The sequence below is a fragment of the Crocuta crocuta genome, unplaced genomic scaffold (genome assembly GCF_008692635.1).
Source record: "Crocuta crocuta isolate KB4526 unplaced genomic scaffold, BGI_CrCroc_1.0 scaffold186, whole genome shotgun sequence".
Classification (NCBI taxonomy): Eukaryota; Metazoa; Chordata; class Mammalia; order Carnivora; family Hyaenidae; genus Crocuta; species Crocuta crocuta.
Window position 1 is genome coordinate 6,599,514 of NW_027551569.1, and position 19,331 is coordinate 6,618,844.

The 19,331-nt window shown below is 38.8% G+C and overlaps 1 protein-coding gene across 2 annotated transcripts in view; it reads left to right on the plus strand.

The window, feature by feature from the left end:
• Window positions 1-675: 675 nt before the first annotated feature.
• MLH3 (mutL homolog 3) overlaps window positions 676-19,331 on the plus strand; it is a 28,143-nt gene continuing 9,487 nt past the window's right edge. The window contains exons 1-8 of one of the 2 annotated variants that reach the window (XM_077750701.1): window positions 676-746; window positions 2,064-5,448; window positions 8,788-8,886; window positions 9,583-9,668; window positions 10,424-10,528; window positions 11,770-11,842; window positions 17,473-17,544; window positions 18,814-18,925. In XM_077750701.1, the coding sequence (XP_077606827.1) occupies window positions 2,127-5,448; window positions 8,788-8,886; window positions 9,583-9,668; window positions 10,424-10,528; window positions 11,770-11,842; window positions 17,473-17,544; window positions 18,814-18,925 (3,869 nt within the window). In that variant the 5' untranslated portion in view covers window positions 676-746; window positions 2,064-2,126. The remainder of the gene's footprint in view (window positions 747-2,063; window positions 5,449-8,787; window positions 8,887-9,582; window positions 9,669-10,423; window positions 10,529-11,769; window positions 11,843-17,472; window positions 17,545-18,813; window positions 18,926-19,331) is intronic. The other variant, XM_077750702.1, reaches the window with a different exon arrangement.

The window sequence follows — 19,331 nt, forward strand, 5'->3', positions numbered from 1 at the left end:
CACCCCTCTCCCCCTCCCCCGCTTGTGCGTGCGTGCTCTCTCTCTCTCTCTCTCAAAAATAAAATTAAAAAAAAAAAATTCCTCAAACATCTATTCTCACAGTGTTCTTAAAATTCTTATTCAGTTTGAAAAGAAGCTGCAGTGGTATTGGAACATAACAATAAAGTCAGTGAGAGACGTCTTGGTGTCCTCATTTGTAAATTAAGAGGGTTGAGCTATTTTTTCAGACTTTTCCAGCTCTGAAATGCTGTAATTTTGTAAGACGCAAGACTGTGGATTTATTCACCCATTCAATGCCTCACAATCCAGGCACTGTTTTTGCGCTGAGGGATTCAGCAATACACAGAATAGATAAAATCCCTGCCTTCAAATAGTTTGCATTATAGCGAGAGACGACATAAACACAAAATATATATTGAATTCAATGGTAGTACGTGCAGAGGAGAAAGGGGGTAAGGGAAAACGACAAAAACAGAGAAAATCGCTGGAAACAGCTTTTCACACCATGCTAAAGGGGGATAAGGATTGAGAACCAGGGGTACCAGCGTGAAGAGACCCCGCCTTGTTTCCCAATCAGACGCAGCTGCTGCGCATGCGCATTTGGGTGTCCCCGACGAAAGCGCGTTCCCAGCGAGTCTCCTCTGAAGCGCATGCTCGTGGCTCGTGCATGAGCCCCGCGAACGAACTTGCGCGCGCCCGGCGTTCGAGGCGGTTGGTAACTGGGAGTCGGTGAAGCGCGGTTCGAGGTGACTTGGGGGAAAGCACGCATCGAATAGATGTTTCCGGGAGCCCTTCTAACAGCGGAAAGGCCATGGCGGCCGCCGCGAGCGTTTTCGGACCCAGCTGTGCAGGGGCTCCGGGAGGCCTCTTGCGTCCGGCGGCCGGGTTCGGCCTGCGAGTTGGGGGAGGGGACGGGGTGGAGCCTGAGCCTGGGGGGCCTGCGGCGGCGGTCCTGCCCTCCCCGCCCCCCGCGCCCTCTCCTGGTTTTTCCCAGCTCGAGAGCGGGGCCGAATCGTCCTTTCTGACTGTGGCCCGGAGAAGACTGGGACATAATGAGGAAATCGTGTTGGGTAACAGTCGGAATACCTGTTAAATGATTACCTCTCATTAGCTGCCGGCTGCAAAGTTCCGTATCTTCAAAAACATCAGATCTGCGATTACAACTGTGATCGCAACTGTGATGTCCGGGCTTGAAGAACTAGCCCTACCACCTTAGGCCAGCCCGTGGCTGCTCTCTCTCCCCTCTGAAGGGACGAGACCTTTAATGACACTATGATCTTCATATTTTTTAACCTGAAGGGAAAGCTTAAAATCAAGTTTGGACAGCCCCTGACCATCACTATTACTGTGAAAGTAGTTTGTAGCCGGCCATTTGTAAATACCAAAAGAGTATTAATACAGGGACCTTCTGAAAACTTTTTATCAATGTAAAATGTGGACAAGAGTTAAAAATCGAATGATACAGAAAAGTTGATAATGAAAATTCCCGCCTTCTCCTTTTGCATTCCCGGTCTCTTTCCCCTGAGACAACATTTAACCGATAATAATAATAATAATAATAATAATAATCTCTTAATCCCTATCTCTTCTTGATACAACAATTTGATTTATTCTGTCTTAACAGTTCATTATAAGTTTTTACTAAAAGCCGTGGTTATTGTGTAATGTATAAATATTATGAAACTAGCTTGGACATTTTTTTCATGAATTTCTAGCTGAATTTAATTTAGACATCTGTTTTTGGTGAAGTGATTAGAATTGTGCACACTGTCTTATGGGTCAGCTTCAAGCGTGATTATGATTTCACTTTAGGGCATGTGGGATTTAGAAAGGAGCAGTGAAAATTATGAAATTGTGAATGCTGCTTTGGATATTAAATCCACTGCACTAAACATGAGCTGTGTGATCTGTGCAGAGATCAAAGCTCTAATTTGTTTTGTTTTTTACAGTGTGGTTTAATAAGCAATTTAATTTACCTCAAATGGTATTTCTCCACCATGCTTGAGAGAAATGGATAATGCTGTGTAACTCTGAGGGTTTGATTGTGTCTTTTCTTCCTGTAGGCAATTATTTCCAGTCAGACAAGGAAGCCGTTGCCTGGCATTCTTAACAGCTTTCTACCTGCCATGATCAAGTGCCTGTCAGTTGAAGTACAAGCCAGATTGCGTTCTGGTTTGGCTGTATGCTCCTTAGGCCAGTGTGTTGAGGAGCTTGCCCTCAACAGTATTGATGCTGAAGCAAAATGTGTGGCTGTCAGGGTGAATATGGAAACTTTCCAAGTTCAAGTGATTGACAATGGATTTGGGATGGGGAGTGATGATATAGACAAGGTGGGAAATCGTTATTTCACTAGTAAATGCAACTCTGTACAGGACTTGGAGAATCCCAGGTTTTATGGTTTCCGAGGGGAGGCCTTGGCAAGTATAGCTGACATGGCCAGTGCTGTGGAAATTTCATCCAAGAAAAACAAGACCATGAAAACTTTTGTGAAACTGTTTCAGAATGGAAAAGCCCTGAAAGCCTGTGAAGCTGACTTGACTAGACCCAGTGCCGGGACAACAGTAACAGTATATAACCTATTTTATCAGTTACCTGTAAGGAGGAAATGCATGGATCCTAGACTGGAGTTTGAGAAGGTTAGGCAGAGGATAGAAGCTCTTTCACTTATGCACCCTTCCATTTCTTTCTCTTTGAGGAATGATGTTTCTGGTTCCATGGTTCTTCAGCTTCCTAAAACCAAAGACATATGTTCCCGATTTTGTCAAATTTATGGACTGGGCAAGTCCCAAAAATTAAGAGAAATAAAATTTAAATACAAGGAGTTTGAGCTTAGTGGCTATGTCAGCTCTGAAGCACATTACAATAAGAATATGCAATTTTTGTTTGTGAACAAAAGACTTGTTTTAAAGACAAAGTTGCATAAATTCATTGGCTTTTTATTGAGGAAAGAAAGCGTTATCTGCAAGCCAAAGAACGGTGCTGCCACTAGACAAATGAATTCAAGCCCTCGGCATCGGTCTAACCCAGAACTCCATGGGATATATGTGATCAACTTGCAGTGCCAGTTCTGTGAATATGATGTGTGCATGGAGCCAGCAAAAACGCTAATTGAATTTCAGAACTGGGATACTGTTCTGGTTTGCATTCAGGAAGGAATGAAAATGTTTTTAAAGAAAGAAAAATTATTTGTGGAATTATCAGGTGACGACATTAAGGAATTTAGTGAAGATAATGATTTTAGGTTATTTAGTGCTAGTCTTCAGAAGCATGTGTCCTCTGATGAGAAGGGTGACCAGGCCAGTTTCCAAGAAGCCTGTAATAGTATTTTGGATTCCTATGAAATGTTTAATTTTCAGTCAAAAGCTGTGAAAAGAAAAGCTACCGTAGAAAACAGAAGAAACACACAGAATTCTAGAGATTCAGAAGTAATCAGAAAAATACCAAATGATTCCTTTTTGTACATTTATGAATCAAATGGCCCAGGCCATGGTAAAGTGACAGAGCCATCTTTACAAAACAAAGATAGCTGTTGCTCAGAATCAAGGGTCTTAGAACAACAGACGGCCGAAGCATCAGAATCAGGAGAAAATGAGAAACACAAGAAACTTTGCTTAGAATTTAACTCTTCAGAAAATCCATGTGGAACTAGTTCAGAAATGTTTGTCAGCCCTTTTCAGACATCATACTGTGTTGAGAAGAATAGAGAAGATCTAGAAATACAGAAAGCAAGTACTATTAATGGCATGGCGCTCAGTAACCTAAAAAATAGTGGAGTTCAGAATCAATTAGAGAGATTTAAAGATGCTACCAAAACAGGATCCCAACCTCTGCCTTTTGAGACAACATTATCGAGAGTACATGGCGCCCAGAGAGAGGAAGAGAAAAAAAAGCAACCTAGTAATTGTGGAAGAATAAACATTTTTAGTTATGGACAAGTTAAATTATGTTCCACTGGCTTTATAACTCATGTGGTACAAAATGAGCAAACTAAATCAACTGAAAGAGAGCATTTACTTAAAAACTGTATTCAACCTGGTCCTGTGAGTGCCAGAGAAACATTTGTAAATAGAGCATGCCATTCAGTTGAGACTCCAAACATCGAAGATGTAACCAGCACTTTAAGTAAAGACTTTGCTCAACTGTCTAACAAAAAATTGTGTGGAACAAATACAAGTTATGGGCTAGAGAACAAACCCATAGCAACTTGTAAAAATGTTTCTACTTCTAAGGAAGGAACTTGTAAAAATGTTGCTATATCTCAGGAATGTACTAAAGAATCACACATAGATTGCTTATTACCGGTCACATCCTCTTCTTCCCTTTGGTGTGGACATGTTTCAAATGATGGTAAGAAAATAGATAAATTGATTGGTTTCTCCAAACCTACAGCCCGTAAGAAGCTAAGCTTAAGGTCACACCTCGGATCTTTAGAGAAGTTCAAGAGGCAATATGGGAAGGATAAAAATCCTCTGAATACAGAGACAGAAGAAAATAATAATTTAGAAATCTCCACCAGTCTCAGTCCTCAAGTTGAACCTGACATTCCATGGAAAGGCAAGAGTCACTTAGACAACTCAGGCATTTGTAAAATCACTACTATGAAACATAATGATTCAAATAATAGTTGTCAGCCAGGAAGTCACATCTTTTACTCAAAGAAGTTTCCATTCTCCAGTGAAGATTGTTCTGAACAACAGATGCTTTGCGTAAGAGAAAGTCCCAGAACTCTAAAAGAGTTAACTGATTTTAACCAAAAACCTTTGGATGCCAAGCAGTCTCCTAAGTCTTTAGCCTCTAAATTATCCAGAATGAAAGGTTCCGAAAGAGAGACTCAAGCAATGGAAATGATGAGTCATTTTAATGAACTTCCACAATCAGATTCTAGTAGGAAAGACCATGATTTGTGCAGTGGGTTAAACCTAGATTCTTGCAAGTTATTTAAAAATGAGTATAAAAAAACAGAGAGTGACATCATTCCAGAGTTGGACTCTGTCACACAGGATAATTCCTTCAATAAAGATAGTAAAGCCTACTCTAACAACAATACAACAGGGAACTCTGTGATACCCGAAACTCCTTTGGTATTATCCTGTGATCATGCTACAGCTGTCAGTAAAGAGTCAGATGTGCTTCTAGCTTCAGAACCACAGATAGGAAGTCCTGACTCTCCCAGTAAAATGTTAATGAGTCACATAGAAGATTCCACAGCTGACAAAAAAGGAACTTGTTTTCAGAGTGAAGAATCTATAGCAAGAACTTGTTCTGAAAATGAAGAGTCAAACGCGTGTTCTTTGGATTGGCAGCAGCATTTTGATGTAGCCCTTGGAAAAATGGTTTACATCAACAAAATAACTGGACTTAGTACATTCATCGCTCCTACTGAGGATGTTCAGGCTGCTTGTACTAAAGACCTGACAACCATAGCTGTGGATGTCATATTTGAGAATGGTAAGTGTATTATAGTGTTCACTGGCATGGAATGCTTTTGAAGGTGGTAATAATGGCCAAAGAGCAAGAGAGTCATTGTCCAAAGAGATTATCTCAGCTGATAGATCATTTTGAAGTTTAATTATAAAACATGTCTTACGGAATATAAAGATTTTCTAGTTCCAATACCATTTATATCTAGAAATACAGCGGAAGACATAATAGAATGGAAGTGTATGTATATGTGTCTATGGATGTGTGGATGTGTAGGAGGGTGAGACCATTTTTAATGAAAATGGTACTATTAATAGTTGAGAAAATCCACAATGCTTCCCTACCCTCCTTTCTTCTCTCCCCCAAACGTACAACCCTCCTAGAAATTTGTCTTGTAAGATACCTGCAATGCCAGTGTGATATTTTTCTGGAAGTTGCTCTCTGCAGCTCCCAGGTGAAGAGCCAGAATGATCCTGTAATCATCCTAGGTTTCCCTCCAGATCTGTGGCTCAGTACAGTTCTATATATTTTGAAAGTTTTTTGTGTTTTTTTAAAAAAAGACCACAAGTATTTTGGAACGTAGGTTAAGTGTGTATTTTCCTAACTATACTTTTCAGACATAGTTTATTATAATACCTATGCTAATTCGTTTGATCTGTTTATGCTGTAAGTAGCCATTATTCAGGAAGACGGTAATGTGGCTTTTAAATCATACCACAAGGCTACATCAGAGCATAGATTGGGACTCTTGAGTTCTCACATCTCCTTCAGCATTAAAAGCGACATTGTTTTGGCAGTATGTTGAGAGCCAGATGTTGGGAGATGGTAAGACTGATTTCCATCTGGCTATAATCTTGGTTTTGCATCGGGAGGATAAACATTAAATGTGCATCCATATTAAAAGTCTTGAATATTGCAGAAGAATGTAAATTGTATGAATGTAATTGTAAATTAACTTGTAACTCTCCTTAGCATGAATATCTCTAGTAGGAGGCTCTGATTTACGAAGGTTAATAAATAAGGCCTTTATTTTTTAGTGGTTTTCAGTTTTTTCTCGTGAAAAAATAATCACTGTAGTAGCTTTTTTAAAAAAGAATTCTTAATGTTTTATTTATTTCTGAGAGAGAGAGACAGCATGAACAGGGAAGGGTCAGAGAGAGAAGGAGACACAGAATCTGAAACAGGCTCCAGGCTCTGAGTTGGCTGTCAGCACAGAGCCTGATGTGGGGCTCGAACCCACCAACTGTGAGATCATGACCTAAGCCAAAATCGGATGCTCAACCGACTCAGCCACCCAAGCGCTTTCAAAAGTCAAAACTTACAAAGTTTTAAGTAGGAGAACTGTCTTTCAGTTCTGCTCCTGGACTCTCGGTTGTGCTTAGAGACGTATGTGTTTTTCAATCAATGTAGTTTTATGTCCTGTTTTATACTGACTGCTTATCAGAAGTAAACCTAAGGCACTGGCACCTCATCTTCCTGAAATGTAACCGCTTTTAAATGGAGACAAAAAGGACTGTGATTACATTAACCTGAGATGGTTGCTGCTAAAGCAGAAGGGGAAGGAATCTCGGCTTCCGAAGGCAATGTCAAACACCTGCTCCTATTGAACGAGTCTAGATGTTGAAAACTCTTCAGCCTGCTTAACTTTCTGGATTAGCAAGTCTTTAGTGAACTTTGAAGTGTCATGTTAACTCAATTTCATAAGAAAAAAATAAATAAATATGTTGGGTATAGAAACAAGTTCCATGGAAAGATGGCTCCTAAACACCCTTCATTAACGTCAAATGTTACTGTCTGTAAGGGACTCATGTATGGTAGGACACTGGGACACTGTGGAATCATACATAAAAACGTTACTTAAGATGAATTGTTAAGAAGTAAATTAAATTGTACAGAAGAGAAGATCTATAAAGGGAATTTTAAGGAGTAGTGTCAAGTCTCCAAGCCTTGGCAGTTTTTTTCTTTAAAATGCTTTTAATTCTGGGGCACCTGAGTGGCTCAGTCCGTTAAGCATCTCACTTCGGCTCAGTTGTGACCTCACTGTGAGTTCGAGCCCGCTTCGGGCTCTGTACTGACAGCTCAGAGCCTGGAGCCTGCTTCAGATTCTGTGTCTCCCTCTCTCTACCCCTTCCCCGCTCATGCTCTTTCTCTGTCTCTCAAAAATAATAAATAAAAAGTTTAAAAACTTAAAAAAACCCATTAATTAAAAAAATGAAATGCCTCTAATTCTGTCCTATTACCAGTAACACAACCTTATTTTACCTTACCCTTTAATTTTATCATTCTGAATTAATCTTTCCAGTTCTTGTCCAACAGATTTCTTGTTTTGAAATATAGTTTCATCATGTTTTGCCCCTATTCCAAAACTCAAATTTAGGCATTGTTTCTAAAACGCAATCATCCTTCAGATAGGAGAGCAGAATTTGAGCCAGATAATACTGGACTTCAGAGTTTATTTTTTTAATGTATGTTTATTTTTGAGAGAGAGCAAGCAAGCAAGCGGGGAGGGACAGAGAGAGAGAGAGGAAAAGAGAATCCTAAGCAGGCTCCATGCTATCAGCACCGAGCCCAGTGCAGGGCTTGAACTCACCAACTGTGAGATCACAACCTGAGCTGAAATCAAATGTCGGACGCCATACTGACTGAGCGACCCAGGCATCCCTGGACTTTGGAGTTTAAATTGAGAACTTTTCGTTCATTTATCTGTTCATTTTTCATCCATTTATTGTTCATACTGTGCTAGATTGCAGATTCACTGGCTTGGCTTTCCAGAGTTCACAATCAATTAGGGAAGACAGCTATCTAAACATAATAGCAGATAAATGTTATAATAGAAGCATATTTTGAGTATAAGAGACATAAACTGGGGACTTGTGAAGGTTGCACCAAGTAGTGAAGGCTAACAATTAAGTACCGGTGTATGTCTATTACCAGCTATATTAACCGTGATGCTATTGACATTTTGGACTCATCATTCTTTGTTGTAGGGTTCTACCTACGTCCTATTCACGTAGAATATTTGGCAGCATCCCTGGTCTCTAGCTCCGCTAGATACCAGTAGCACCCCTTACCCAAGTTGTGGCAACCACATGTTGCCAAATGTCCCCCATACAAAATTGTGCCCTTTGAGAATCAGTGATCTATTTTAGGTGCTCATTCTGTCTGGTATATATGGATAACGGAACTAAGCATTAATGTAGTTTCCTAAATTAGCAGCATAACTTCATTAAAAGACTCTGGCTCTCAATCTGGTGCTTAGTAGTCTGCCTTATGTCTTGACTTTTTGTGCAGGAAGATTTTATGTAACTTGATTTTTTAATACTTTATATTGATTTCAAATGTCTAGGTTTTCTTTTTTACTTTTAGGATCTCAGTACAAGTGTCATCCTTTTAGAAGCGACCTTGTTCTTCCTTTCCTTCCTAGAGCTCGGGAAGAGAGGACTGTGATGAGACAGACTAACAGAGGTAGGGGCAATAACAGAGATTGCTGGGACATCTAGTACATACTGTACCACCTAACTAAAAAAAAATTTTTTTTAAAAGGCAGGGTTGTATTATTAAGCTTGATCAGGGCCAGCTGTGCCTTACTGGAACCAGTAATTCCCCATGGTCCTATTTAACAACAGAACTGAGTAATTCAGTGCATGCATTTAGATGAGAAATTACTTTTCCAGACTCGAAGTCAATACTGGATGATTATGCACAGTCTGTGGTGTCTTGTGATTGAGAAAATATCTCAAAAAGATTGGAGTTGCACTCCGTATTGTAGTAGTTTTATGTAAGCAACGTCCTTATTAAAAAAAAAGCTACAGACACTGTTCTTTGTTCTTTGTTTCTAAAAATAGGTAAGGTATATTTTTACCTAAAGGAAGTGAGACTACTAATTTGAACCAGTTTCTTCTGGATTTGTATTCTGTAATATCTTTTGAAAATAGTTTGGAGAAAAAAGCTATAATGCCAGAAGATACAGTCATCAGCTGTAACTTAAAAAGTAACAGATCAGAACAATTCAGAGATCCAGCAAGCACTGAGCATTTGTAGAATATTGGAACAAGATGTCTGATCTTTGATCTTGAAGCTGTACCACAGCAAATAGGAGTGTCACTCATCTTTTTTTCTGTGGCTCTTGATGCCAACTTTATCTGCTCCCTTTTGCCTTAGGTGCTGTGGATGATGCTGTTGGTAGAGAATCACTTCAGTCTTTGTTCTCAGAGTGGGAAAATCCAGTATTTGCCCGTTATCCAGAGGTGGGTCTGTAGCAACTTTTCTTTGCTTGTTATTTTAAAATTTGTACTTCATTTAAGTTGGATATGGGCATGACCGGCTATATTATTTTTAATTACAAGTGGAAAGTGGGCCTGTTTCCAAATAATTTATTTGGAAATACTGTTTAATAGAGAGAGGAGAAATCAGAATCCATAGCATTTGGGAGCTCAGACATTTTGGATTAAACATGTATAGTCAGTGTGTGATTACTGAGTGTGTTTACCACTCTTAGAAACCCTACCTTGCAGCTTCGGCAGGGTATTGAGGGTGGGGAGAATTAAAAAAAAAAAAAAAAAAAAAGAACTGTTAATATCATTAGATAAGTAGTGAAGTGAGTCTTCTACTGAAGGAACAGCTCATCATTGGACCGGAGTGTACGTGTTCTCCCCAGTGGGTTATCACAGAATGTACTTTGTGTGTTGTGAAAAACGTGTCGAATAAATGAGCACTCGATTGCTGATTTTTTTAGCTACGATGTATTTAAAGACTTGATCATGGAGCATAAACAAATTGTTATTCTGAAACACCATTGGTTTTTGTTAATGCCCAAAAATTATTACGTAAGACTAATAATTCACAGAGCCTTTTGAATTTCTTTAAGTTCCCTGAATTCAACCCACCTCTAATAGGTTCTATGAAAATGAACGTTCTAAAGCAGTTTGGGATCTTTGGTAAAACAGTTCTGCAGATATAAAGAATTAAACACTTAAATGATGTTTGTATTGGGTCTTTCTAGGTTGCTGTTGATGTAAGCAGTGGCCAGGCCAAAAGCCTGGCAGTTAAAATTCACAATGTCTTATATCCTTATCGTTTCACCAAAGAAATGATTCATTCAATGCAGGTAAGAGATTGACTTTGAAATCTCATAAAAATATATATATAAGACCTAAACTGGGCTAACTCTTGTGAAATTGGATTTATTTAATGATCTAGACCACCTTGGTCAAGGCACATGTGTTTTTTTAAATCTTACCAGAACTTTTATTATCAGAAGAAAAAGCAGAGGACCAATTTGGGTTACAAAGAAAAAAATGGCTTTAATAGTGTGAGCAGGTTGGAGGGATGAATTATGGATTGAGGCTTACAGTTTCAAGGATTATATATTGACTTTATATTTTGACAATAATTTCTAAATCAACTAAATACTGTAGAGACATTGTCCTTAAATGTGCAACAATGCCCCTTGCTAAAGGACCCTCTATTGTGTGTCTCATGGCTTAGGAGACTCCAGATTGAGGATCTCTCTTAACAAAAGGGGCCCCTTGTCTCACCTGCTTTGCTAGTTTGCCCTCTCCGTACACGACTCAGGCCGTCTTCACCTTCTTGCTTTCAGTATGGAAACAAATTAGGAGGTTAGACAGATATAGGTAAACCCCTAACCTGGCACTGACCTGGTACCAGAGCAAAGCAAGCTTTGATCACCTAAAATGGGGTATGAGCCTACCTGACGCGGGGCTTGAACTCATGAACTGTGAGATCATGACCTGAGCCGAAGTCAGATGCTTAATGACTGAGCTACTCAGGAGCTGAAACGACAGTTTTAATGTACATTTGTTTTGGGAATGGGGCAGGGAAGTGCAAGGAGAACCTTTTCTGTACCTGGACAGAGAGGAGCCCCTGAGGGTTAAAGCCCCTGCTGGCTATTAACTTGCTATGTTAAGGGACTAGCTCTTCTGAAAGGGTTTCCTTACTTTTGCATAAATGTTCAAAATGTATTTTAGCCCCATTTGTTAGCAGTCTCTGGTCATGTTAACAGTTCTCTGGTCATAATTACCTATCAATAAGAGTCATTCTTTTGGGAAAATTTCAGGTGTACTCTGTAAAGTTTTGTGGCATGCCCTTTTTAGAATCCTTAACCTGTAGTCTCCTTCCTTTTCTGTCCTCTGATCACTCTACTTGTCCATTTTTTTAATCCTTCCTAAATGACTCCTTCAAGTTCATCAGCACCTTATACAGTAGTCTTAGATATGAATATTATAATGCAAATGACTCTTAATTAAATACAGTTTTATCTCTTTTTATGGAGATGAGACTTTGTTAATCTTTATTTAGTGTTGTACCACTTATTTGAATGTATGGCAGGTTCTACAGCAAGTGGATAACAAGTTTATTGCCTGTTTAATGAGCACCAAGACTGAAGAGAATGGTGAGGCAGGTAAGAATGGAGTTTAGCTTTGATTAATAACCAGCTGGTCTTCTGATAGTCTCCTTTTAAGTTTTTTAAAATTTGTTTTAATGTTTATTTTGAGAGAGAGCATGTGTGCGAGCAAGCATGAGCAGGGGAGGGACAGAGAGAGGAAGAGAGAGAATCCCAAGCAGGCTCTGTGCTGAGAGTACAGATGTGCTGACACATCTGTGGGGCTTGATCTCACAACCGTGAGATCATGACCTAAGCCAAAATCAAGAGTGGGACGCTTAACCGACTGAAACATGCAGGCACTCCTTAAGGTACTTTTTATATATGTTAGTGGTAATGATTTGGACAGATTAAAACTAATTGGGAAAACCAATCTAAATTAATATTATGAAAGAATAGGTTTGTTTTGTTTTGTTTTGAGAGAGAGAGGGCACAAATGAGTGAGGGGCAAGAGAGAAAGGGGAAGGAAAGGGAGAGGGAGAGAGAGAGAGAATCCCATAAGGAGCAGAGAAAAAGAGAGAGAGAGAGAGAGAAGCTGGGCTTCCCTGAAGAGGGGCTTGTGCCGCTCCGAAGCAGAGGTCATGCTTCCCCAAAGCAGAGTTCACCCGAAGCGGGGCATAAGCTCACCTGATGTGGGACTCGAACTCAGAAACCATGAGATCATGACCTGAGCTGAAGTCAAATGCTTAACAACTGAACTACCCAGGCTCTGAAACAACAGTTTTAAGATATATTAGTTTTGTATGCATATACAGAGATATTCATGTATAAGATACATTTTAAACTATTAATAATAGTTACCTTTGGAGTAACAATGAGAGTGAGCAAAGGGGAAATTTCATCTTTTACTCTTTAAAATGTGTTATAGTGTTTGACTTTTTGATAATGTTTTCATGTGTTCCCTTTATAATAATAGAACATTTATGTAATGAGCCCTGCTAAGTTTATCTAAGAATTACATACAATATCTTGATGACCTACTTTAAGAAAGCAATAATAGTTTGTAAATAATAACATTAACCCATTCAGCAAATATTGAGTGCCTGTTGCATGCCAGAGACTGTACTAGGCCCTAGAGCTACAGTGGTGGCAAAAATACACATGTAAGAGAAACATAAGGACATAAACGTTAAAGTTTTAACTCAAGCTAATGTTACAAAAGAGAGAAACAAGATGCTGTTAGAAACTTTACAGAGAGATTTGAATTAATTAGAGAGGCCTGGGAAGGTTTTCTTGGTAAAGTGAGTAGGAGTACGAGCAGTTAACTAGGTAGTAAAGAAGGGAGGGAGTATTCTGGGCTGAGGGAATGATACGCAACTTGTGTTTCCTCTTCTTTAGTGAGAGGAAGCAGGGCAAGTGCAGCTGGAGTGAGAGTGCAGAGATGAGGTCGGAGAAGTAGGTCACAGCCAGATCTTAAGTGCCAGTTACAGGCTTTGTACTTGTCCGGACACCAATTGGAAACAGTGGAAAGCTTTTAGTTTTCTTTTTTATTGTTTGTTTTTGCAGTGGCACATGTCACATTCCATTTGTACTTTGAAAATATTGCTCTGGTGGCGGTGTGGAGAATGGATTGGGGGTGGGGTGGAGTCCCAGTACCTGCAAAGAGACTGGTATGGAGGATATTGCAATATCTAAAGATGGTAGTTGGTGAAGACGCAGGTGGACTAGAGAGAAGTCATGTCTTGGAAGGATATCTAGGAGAGAGAGAAAGCCAGCAGGGTTCCGTGATGCATTGGCCGTGGGAAGGGAGATCAAAGATGACTCCTAGCTTTCTGACCTCCATAACTGAGTGGATGATGTACCAGGACCAGGTGACAGAGATCGCAAGGAGAGACTCAGAAATCTGTGACATGGAAGAGAAGGACTGAAGGAGGGTGAGGATGAAAGAAGGCTTGTTTTTTGTTTGTGTGTGTGTGTGTGTTTTTCCAACTGGAAGACTCTTGAGCACATTTACGAGGAATGCCTGATAGCATGGGTGGCTGAGGGCCCTGAGCACCAGTGGGGGGTTTGGGCCCAGACAAGCAGACCTGCAGGTGACTGCTTCTAAAGTTGGAAAGCAGTTCATTCTCTTTGTATTTCAAAATACTCCCTTTTACCTTGCTTGCATTGTAGATTTATTTAGTAAATGTCATAATAGATCAGAATTGTCATAAAAATTGTTAGTGAAAGTCAAATTTTAGTAGTTTGTTTTGGGAAAATGAATAGATTTTTTTCTAAGGTTTTGATTACCTGGAATTCTTTGTTGTTTCATACTGAAATCTCTACTAATGGCACCTGAGATGGGTGTAGCCACAAAATCTGAGATGTTCAGAGAAGCAAAAGGGGCCTATTTAAATTTCTCTATTTTCATTGGATTACAATTGACTCTTGAACAATGCAGAGGTGTCCCAAACCCCTGCACAGTCAGAATCTATGTATAACTTTTGACTCCCCCAAAACTTAACTGCTGAAAGCCTGCTGTTCACCAAAGCCTCACCAATAACAGAAACAGATATTTTGTATGTTACATATATTACATGCTGTATTCTTACAATAAAGTAAGCTAAAAAAATTGTTACTAAGAAAAGCTAAAGAAGAGAAAATACATTTACAGTACTGTACTGTATTTATCAAAAAAGATCTGCACGTAAGTGAACCTGTGCCATTCACACCCATGTTGTTCAATAGTCACCTTTAGTTAGATGCCACCAAAGAGTACTCTTAGATAAATACATTATTAAAATAAAAATGTAAGTGTTTTTACTGTCACTCATGATTGCTAAAAGCAACCTGTTCCTATAATTGACTTATTTTAATAGGTGCACATATTTTTGTAACTGATAAATATATTATTGTTTTAAATCTTTTTTTTTTTTTTTTTAAGTAGGCTTCATGCCCAGCATGGAGCCCAACACAGGGCTTGAATTCATGACCCTGATATCAAAACCTGAGTTGAGATCAGTTGGACCCTTAGCGAACTGAGCCACACAGGAGCCCCTATTACTGTTTTAAATTATAGTGAAATTAATGCCATATATAGGCATTTTGTATTGCATATTTCCACCTATGATAAAATACAGTTGTTCAGTTTTGATACACCAAAGAATGATTCATTTATTTATTCTGTAAATATTTGAGTGCCTATTATGTGCCTGGTACCGTTGTACATGCTAGGAGTACAACAGATAAAATTCCTTGCCCTTGGCATCTGGGTGGCTCAGTCAGTTGAGTGTCTGACTCTTGATTTCAGCTTAGGTCATGATCCCATGGTTGTGGGCTTGAGGGAGCCTGCTTCAGATTCTCTCTCTCTCTCTTTTTCTCTCTCTCCCTCTCTCTCTCCTCTGACCCTCTCTCCTGCTCATGCTCTCTCTCTAAAATAAAAAATAAAGATAAATAAAAATAAATAAAGATAAAAAAGAATCCCTTGCCCTTATGAAACTTCTGTTGTGTTAGGATATCAAAAATACAGCTTTTGGGGCACCTGGGTGGCTCAGTTGGTTGAGCGCCAACTTCAGCTCAGGTCATGATCTCATGGTTTGTGGGTTCAAATGCCGTGTCGGGCTCTGTGCTGACAGCTAGCTGAGAGCCTGGAGCCTGTCTTCAGATTCTGTGTCTCCCTCTCTCTCTGATCCTCCCCTGCTCACGCTGTCTCTCTCTCTCTCAGGAATAAATAAAACATTTTTAAAAAATGCAGCTTCTGATATTATTAAATTACTTTCATATATTCTACTTCATTCAAGGAATAGAAAATGTTGTGAACCCCATGTAGACTATAAATCATTCTGCCACCATTGATTTCTTAGGGTTCCTGACTCTTGGTACTTCACACTGACTCCAATTTCAAGTTTGAGGTCACTCCCTCACAATTTATTATTTATTCCATTGTTTTGCCCAATACAGGATGTTCAGTATTCATCACAACCAGCTGCAACTCCTCCTATCCTCAAAGGAATTTAAAATTCAACATTTTGGGGCCTCTGCTTGTGGTTGAACATGCTGTCAGAAAAATTAGTTCCTTTTTTTCCTTAAGTCTTAAGATCTCATGCCATGAATTTGATGGTGTCATAAAAACATTATATTCTTTAGTAGAAATGTGAAAAACAGGTATTATCTATTTTGATCAAATTCAGGAGGAAAACCTTTATTTCAAAGTAACTGATAGTGATAGATCTCAACATTTGGACCAAATTAATAAAATTACAAGATAAAAAGATATGATAATGTAATTGAGAATCAGTCCTCCTGTCAATGAGAAAAGGATTTCCCTGTAGGTTTGGCTTTTTGGGTCAGGATATTCTGCCTTCTCTTTTACACTTGAGAGTCCAAAGCCTTGCATCTCAAATGATTTTCAGTGGTCTGTAAATAGCATCAGTTGGGAGTTTGTTAGAATTGCAGAATCTTGTGTGTCATCTCTAACCTACTGAATCTGAGTCTGCATTTTAATAGGATTCACATGATTGGTATGCCTATCAAAGTTTGCGAAGCCTGGGTCTAAAACAAGCCAGCTGTGGCTGTGGGTCACATCCAACCATCGCCTGCTTTTGTGCACTCAGGGAGATAAGAATGGTTTCTACATTTTTAAATGGTTGAAAAATCAAAAGAATAATAATATTTCTTGACACATTAAAATTATATGAAATTAATATTTCAGTATCCATAAATTGGAACACAGCTACAATGCTCACATATTGTCTATGTCTGCTTTGGTTCAAAAGGAATAGTGAGTAGTTGTGACAAAGAACATGTCCTAAAAAGCCTAAAATATTTACTATCTGGCCCTTCATAGAAAACATTTACTGACCTCTGATCTAAAGTGCACTAGATCTGGGGCGCATGGGTGGCTCAGTTGAAGTTGGCTTCAGCTGAGGTCATGATCTCACTGTCCGTCGGTTGGAACCCCGCGTTAGACTCTGTGCTGACATCTCAGAGCCTAGATTCTGTTCAGATTCTGGGTCTCCCTCTGTCTGTCTCTGCCCTTTCCTCTCTTGTGCTTTGTCTCTCTCTCTCTCTCAAAAATAAATAAATATTAAAAAAAGAAATGTTTTTAAAGTGGACTAGTTCTGGCCTGCACCTTTTTAATATGTAAATGGTTTGTGAGAAAAGTTTAAACTGGCCAGAAGCAGCCTGTCTTTTTAAAAAACTCTAATTACACTTCAATTTAAAATACATAATTATTATATAATGTAAATCAACAAATTGAATTTATATGTTTGGTTATAATGTTTCTTAAAGTGAATCACATCTGTCATTTATTAAAAGTACACTCTCTGGAAACAAAAAGTGTACTAGAATTACATTTTTCATGGGCACCAGAGTAGCTTGCAAATCAAAGTCAGCTGATTTTGAGAATGTGTTTAAGGTCCTTCATTGTATCAACTTTAATTAGTAAAGCAAAATCAGTATTTAAACATTAGGGATATAGGGCTTTAACCTTGCTTTATAAATGAAATAACAATGTAGTAAAAAGTTTCTCATTAGGGATAAATTTATAGTTTTCCCCATAATTTCAATATTTTAAGAAATGAAAGATACATACTAAGTATGGATGTTTCTCTTATGCTTATGTCATTAACTAGTTTGAATTAACCTTTTTTTCCCTCTACACAACATGATTATTTAAATCTCGATCTGAGAATTTGATACTCCAGTAATCCTTGCTCATGTTCTAGGTGGAAACCTGCTAGTCTTAGTGGATCAACATGCCGCCCATGAGCGTGTCCGTTTAGAGCAGCTGATTAGTGGTAAGGATCTGTTTGGAACTAGAAAATATTTGAAACTGCCCTCCACAATTAGTATACTGAAAGAGTTTTTCTATCTGTGACTGTTGTGAGGAAAGATGAATTGTATGTTTAAGAAATTAAGCTGTCAGAAAAAAAAAAAGAAATTAAGCTGAAGTCTTCTGGTTTGGGTTCTTGCTTAACTGAAAGAATATAGTGATTCACTTTAGGGATTCAAATTTGGTGGTCTTACATGGTCAAAGACATATTTCCCATACATTTATCATCAGCCCTAAGGGTTGGATGTCTAAGGTTTAGACTACTTTATCGTGACATCCATCAGAAAGTTACGCCTCTCTGTGTGCCCATATGATCTTGGTATACCTTCTTCACAGTTCATCAGGCAGAGACCACCACCAGCTCAGAAGGCCCAATATATTGTTTTTACTTTAAAATTTGTTTTGGAATAGGTAGTATAATGAAATAAGTTCAAGTCTGAAAGGTACAGAATAGAATATGATAAAGTCTTCTTTTTACCCTTGTTCTTCATCCCACCTAGTTTCTCTCCCCAGAGACAACCAATATCACTACTTTGCTATATGCTTTTCCAAAGCCAATATGTGCTTTTTAATCTTTGCTACCCTCTTTTCTTACCATGAGGCAGTGTATTCTCCAAGTGGTAAAATCCCAGGAAAATCTTTACTCTTTTGGTCAAATAATGGAAAACTGTGTCAAAGAGTTCAGTGAGGATCTAGGGAGAGTTCACGGACTAGAATGGCAATGGTATTACTTCCAAGTTCACTTTTCCTTATGAAATTACCTAATTGTTGGGAAAGATATGGTAAAAAACAGTTTTAGAAAAACTTGCTGTATGCTCAGGACCATTTGAGAACAGTACTGACAATTCTCTTCAGAGACTGGGAAACCTTTCTGAAGGAATAGGAAGCCTTCTTGAACCATAGAATTATATAGTAAACCAATTTTATTTCTTCAGTAATCAACATTTTTCATCCCATTATTAAAACCACATTTATTGACTATCTACAGGAACTTTGCATTGTTCATTTGAATGTAAGACCTAAGTCTTATACATCTTATTTTGGAAATACTGCTGAAATAAATAAATGGACTGGATATTTACTCGTTTGACTTTAATAATGGAAATTCAAAGCCTAAACCTGAACACACTGCTAAGCATGATAATAGTTAACATGGCTATGCCTTCTCATGCTCTTTCTGAAGTCTAGAAGACTTCATTTCCTACTCTGAACCCATTCATCTCTTTTCCAATAGATTCCTATGAGAAGCAACAGCCACAAGGCTCTGGTCGGAAAAAATTACTGTCCTCCATCGTAAGCCCTCCACTAGAGGTAACAGTGACAGAGGAGCAAAGCAGACTCTTACGGTTAGTCCTACCATGGGTATGTGATACATACAGTGTAAACTCTCACAGTAATTCTGTGCGGTACAAGCATAACTGTTGTTCCTTTGTTCCGATGAGGCACCTGAGACCAAGAGGTTATGTGACTTGTTCAAGGTCATAACAACTCTTGAGTGGTGTAGCACGCTCTCAGATGCAGGTCTTCTGACTTCAGATGCTGTTCTTTCCACTATATCACAGCTGTTGAGTATAGGATAGAGTTTCCTTGATAATTTTTTCCAGCAGTTGGCTTAGAATACTCTTACCATTTCTTGGAAAAGTCCATGTTTATGCTGCGCCGTTTCTGAAAGCAAAGTTACTTCAGTAATTGCTTCCATTCTGCTTTGCCTTGATGCATCCTAGATTCTTAGTTTTCATTATCATAATCATA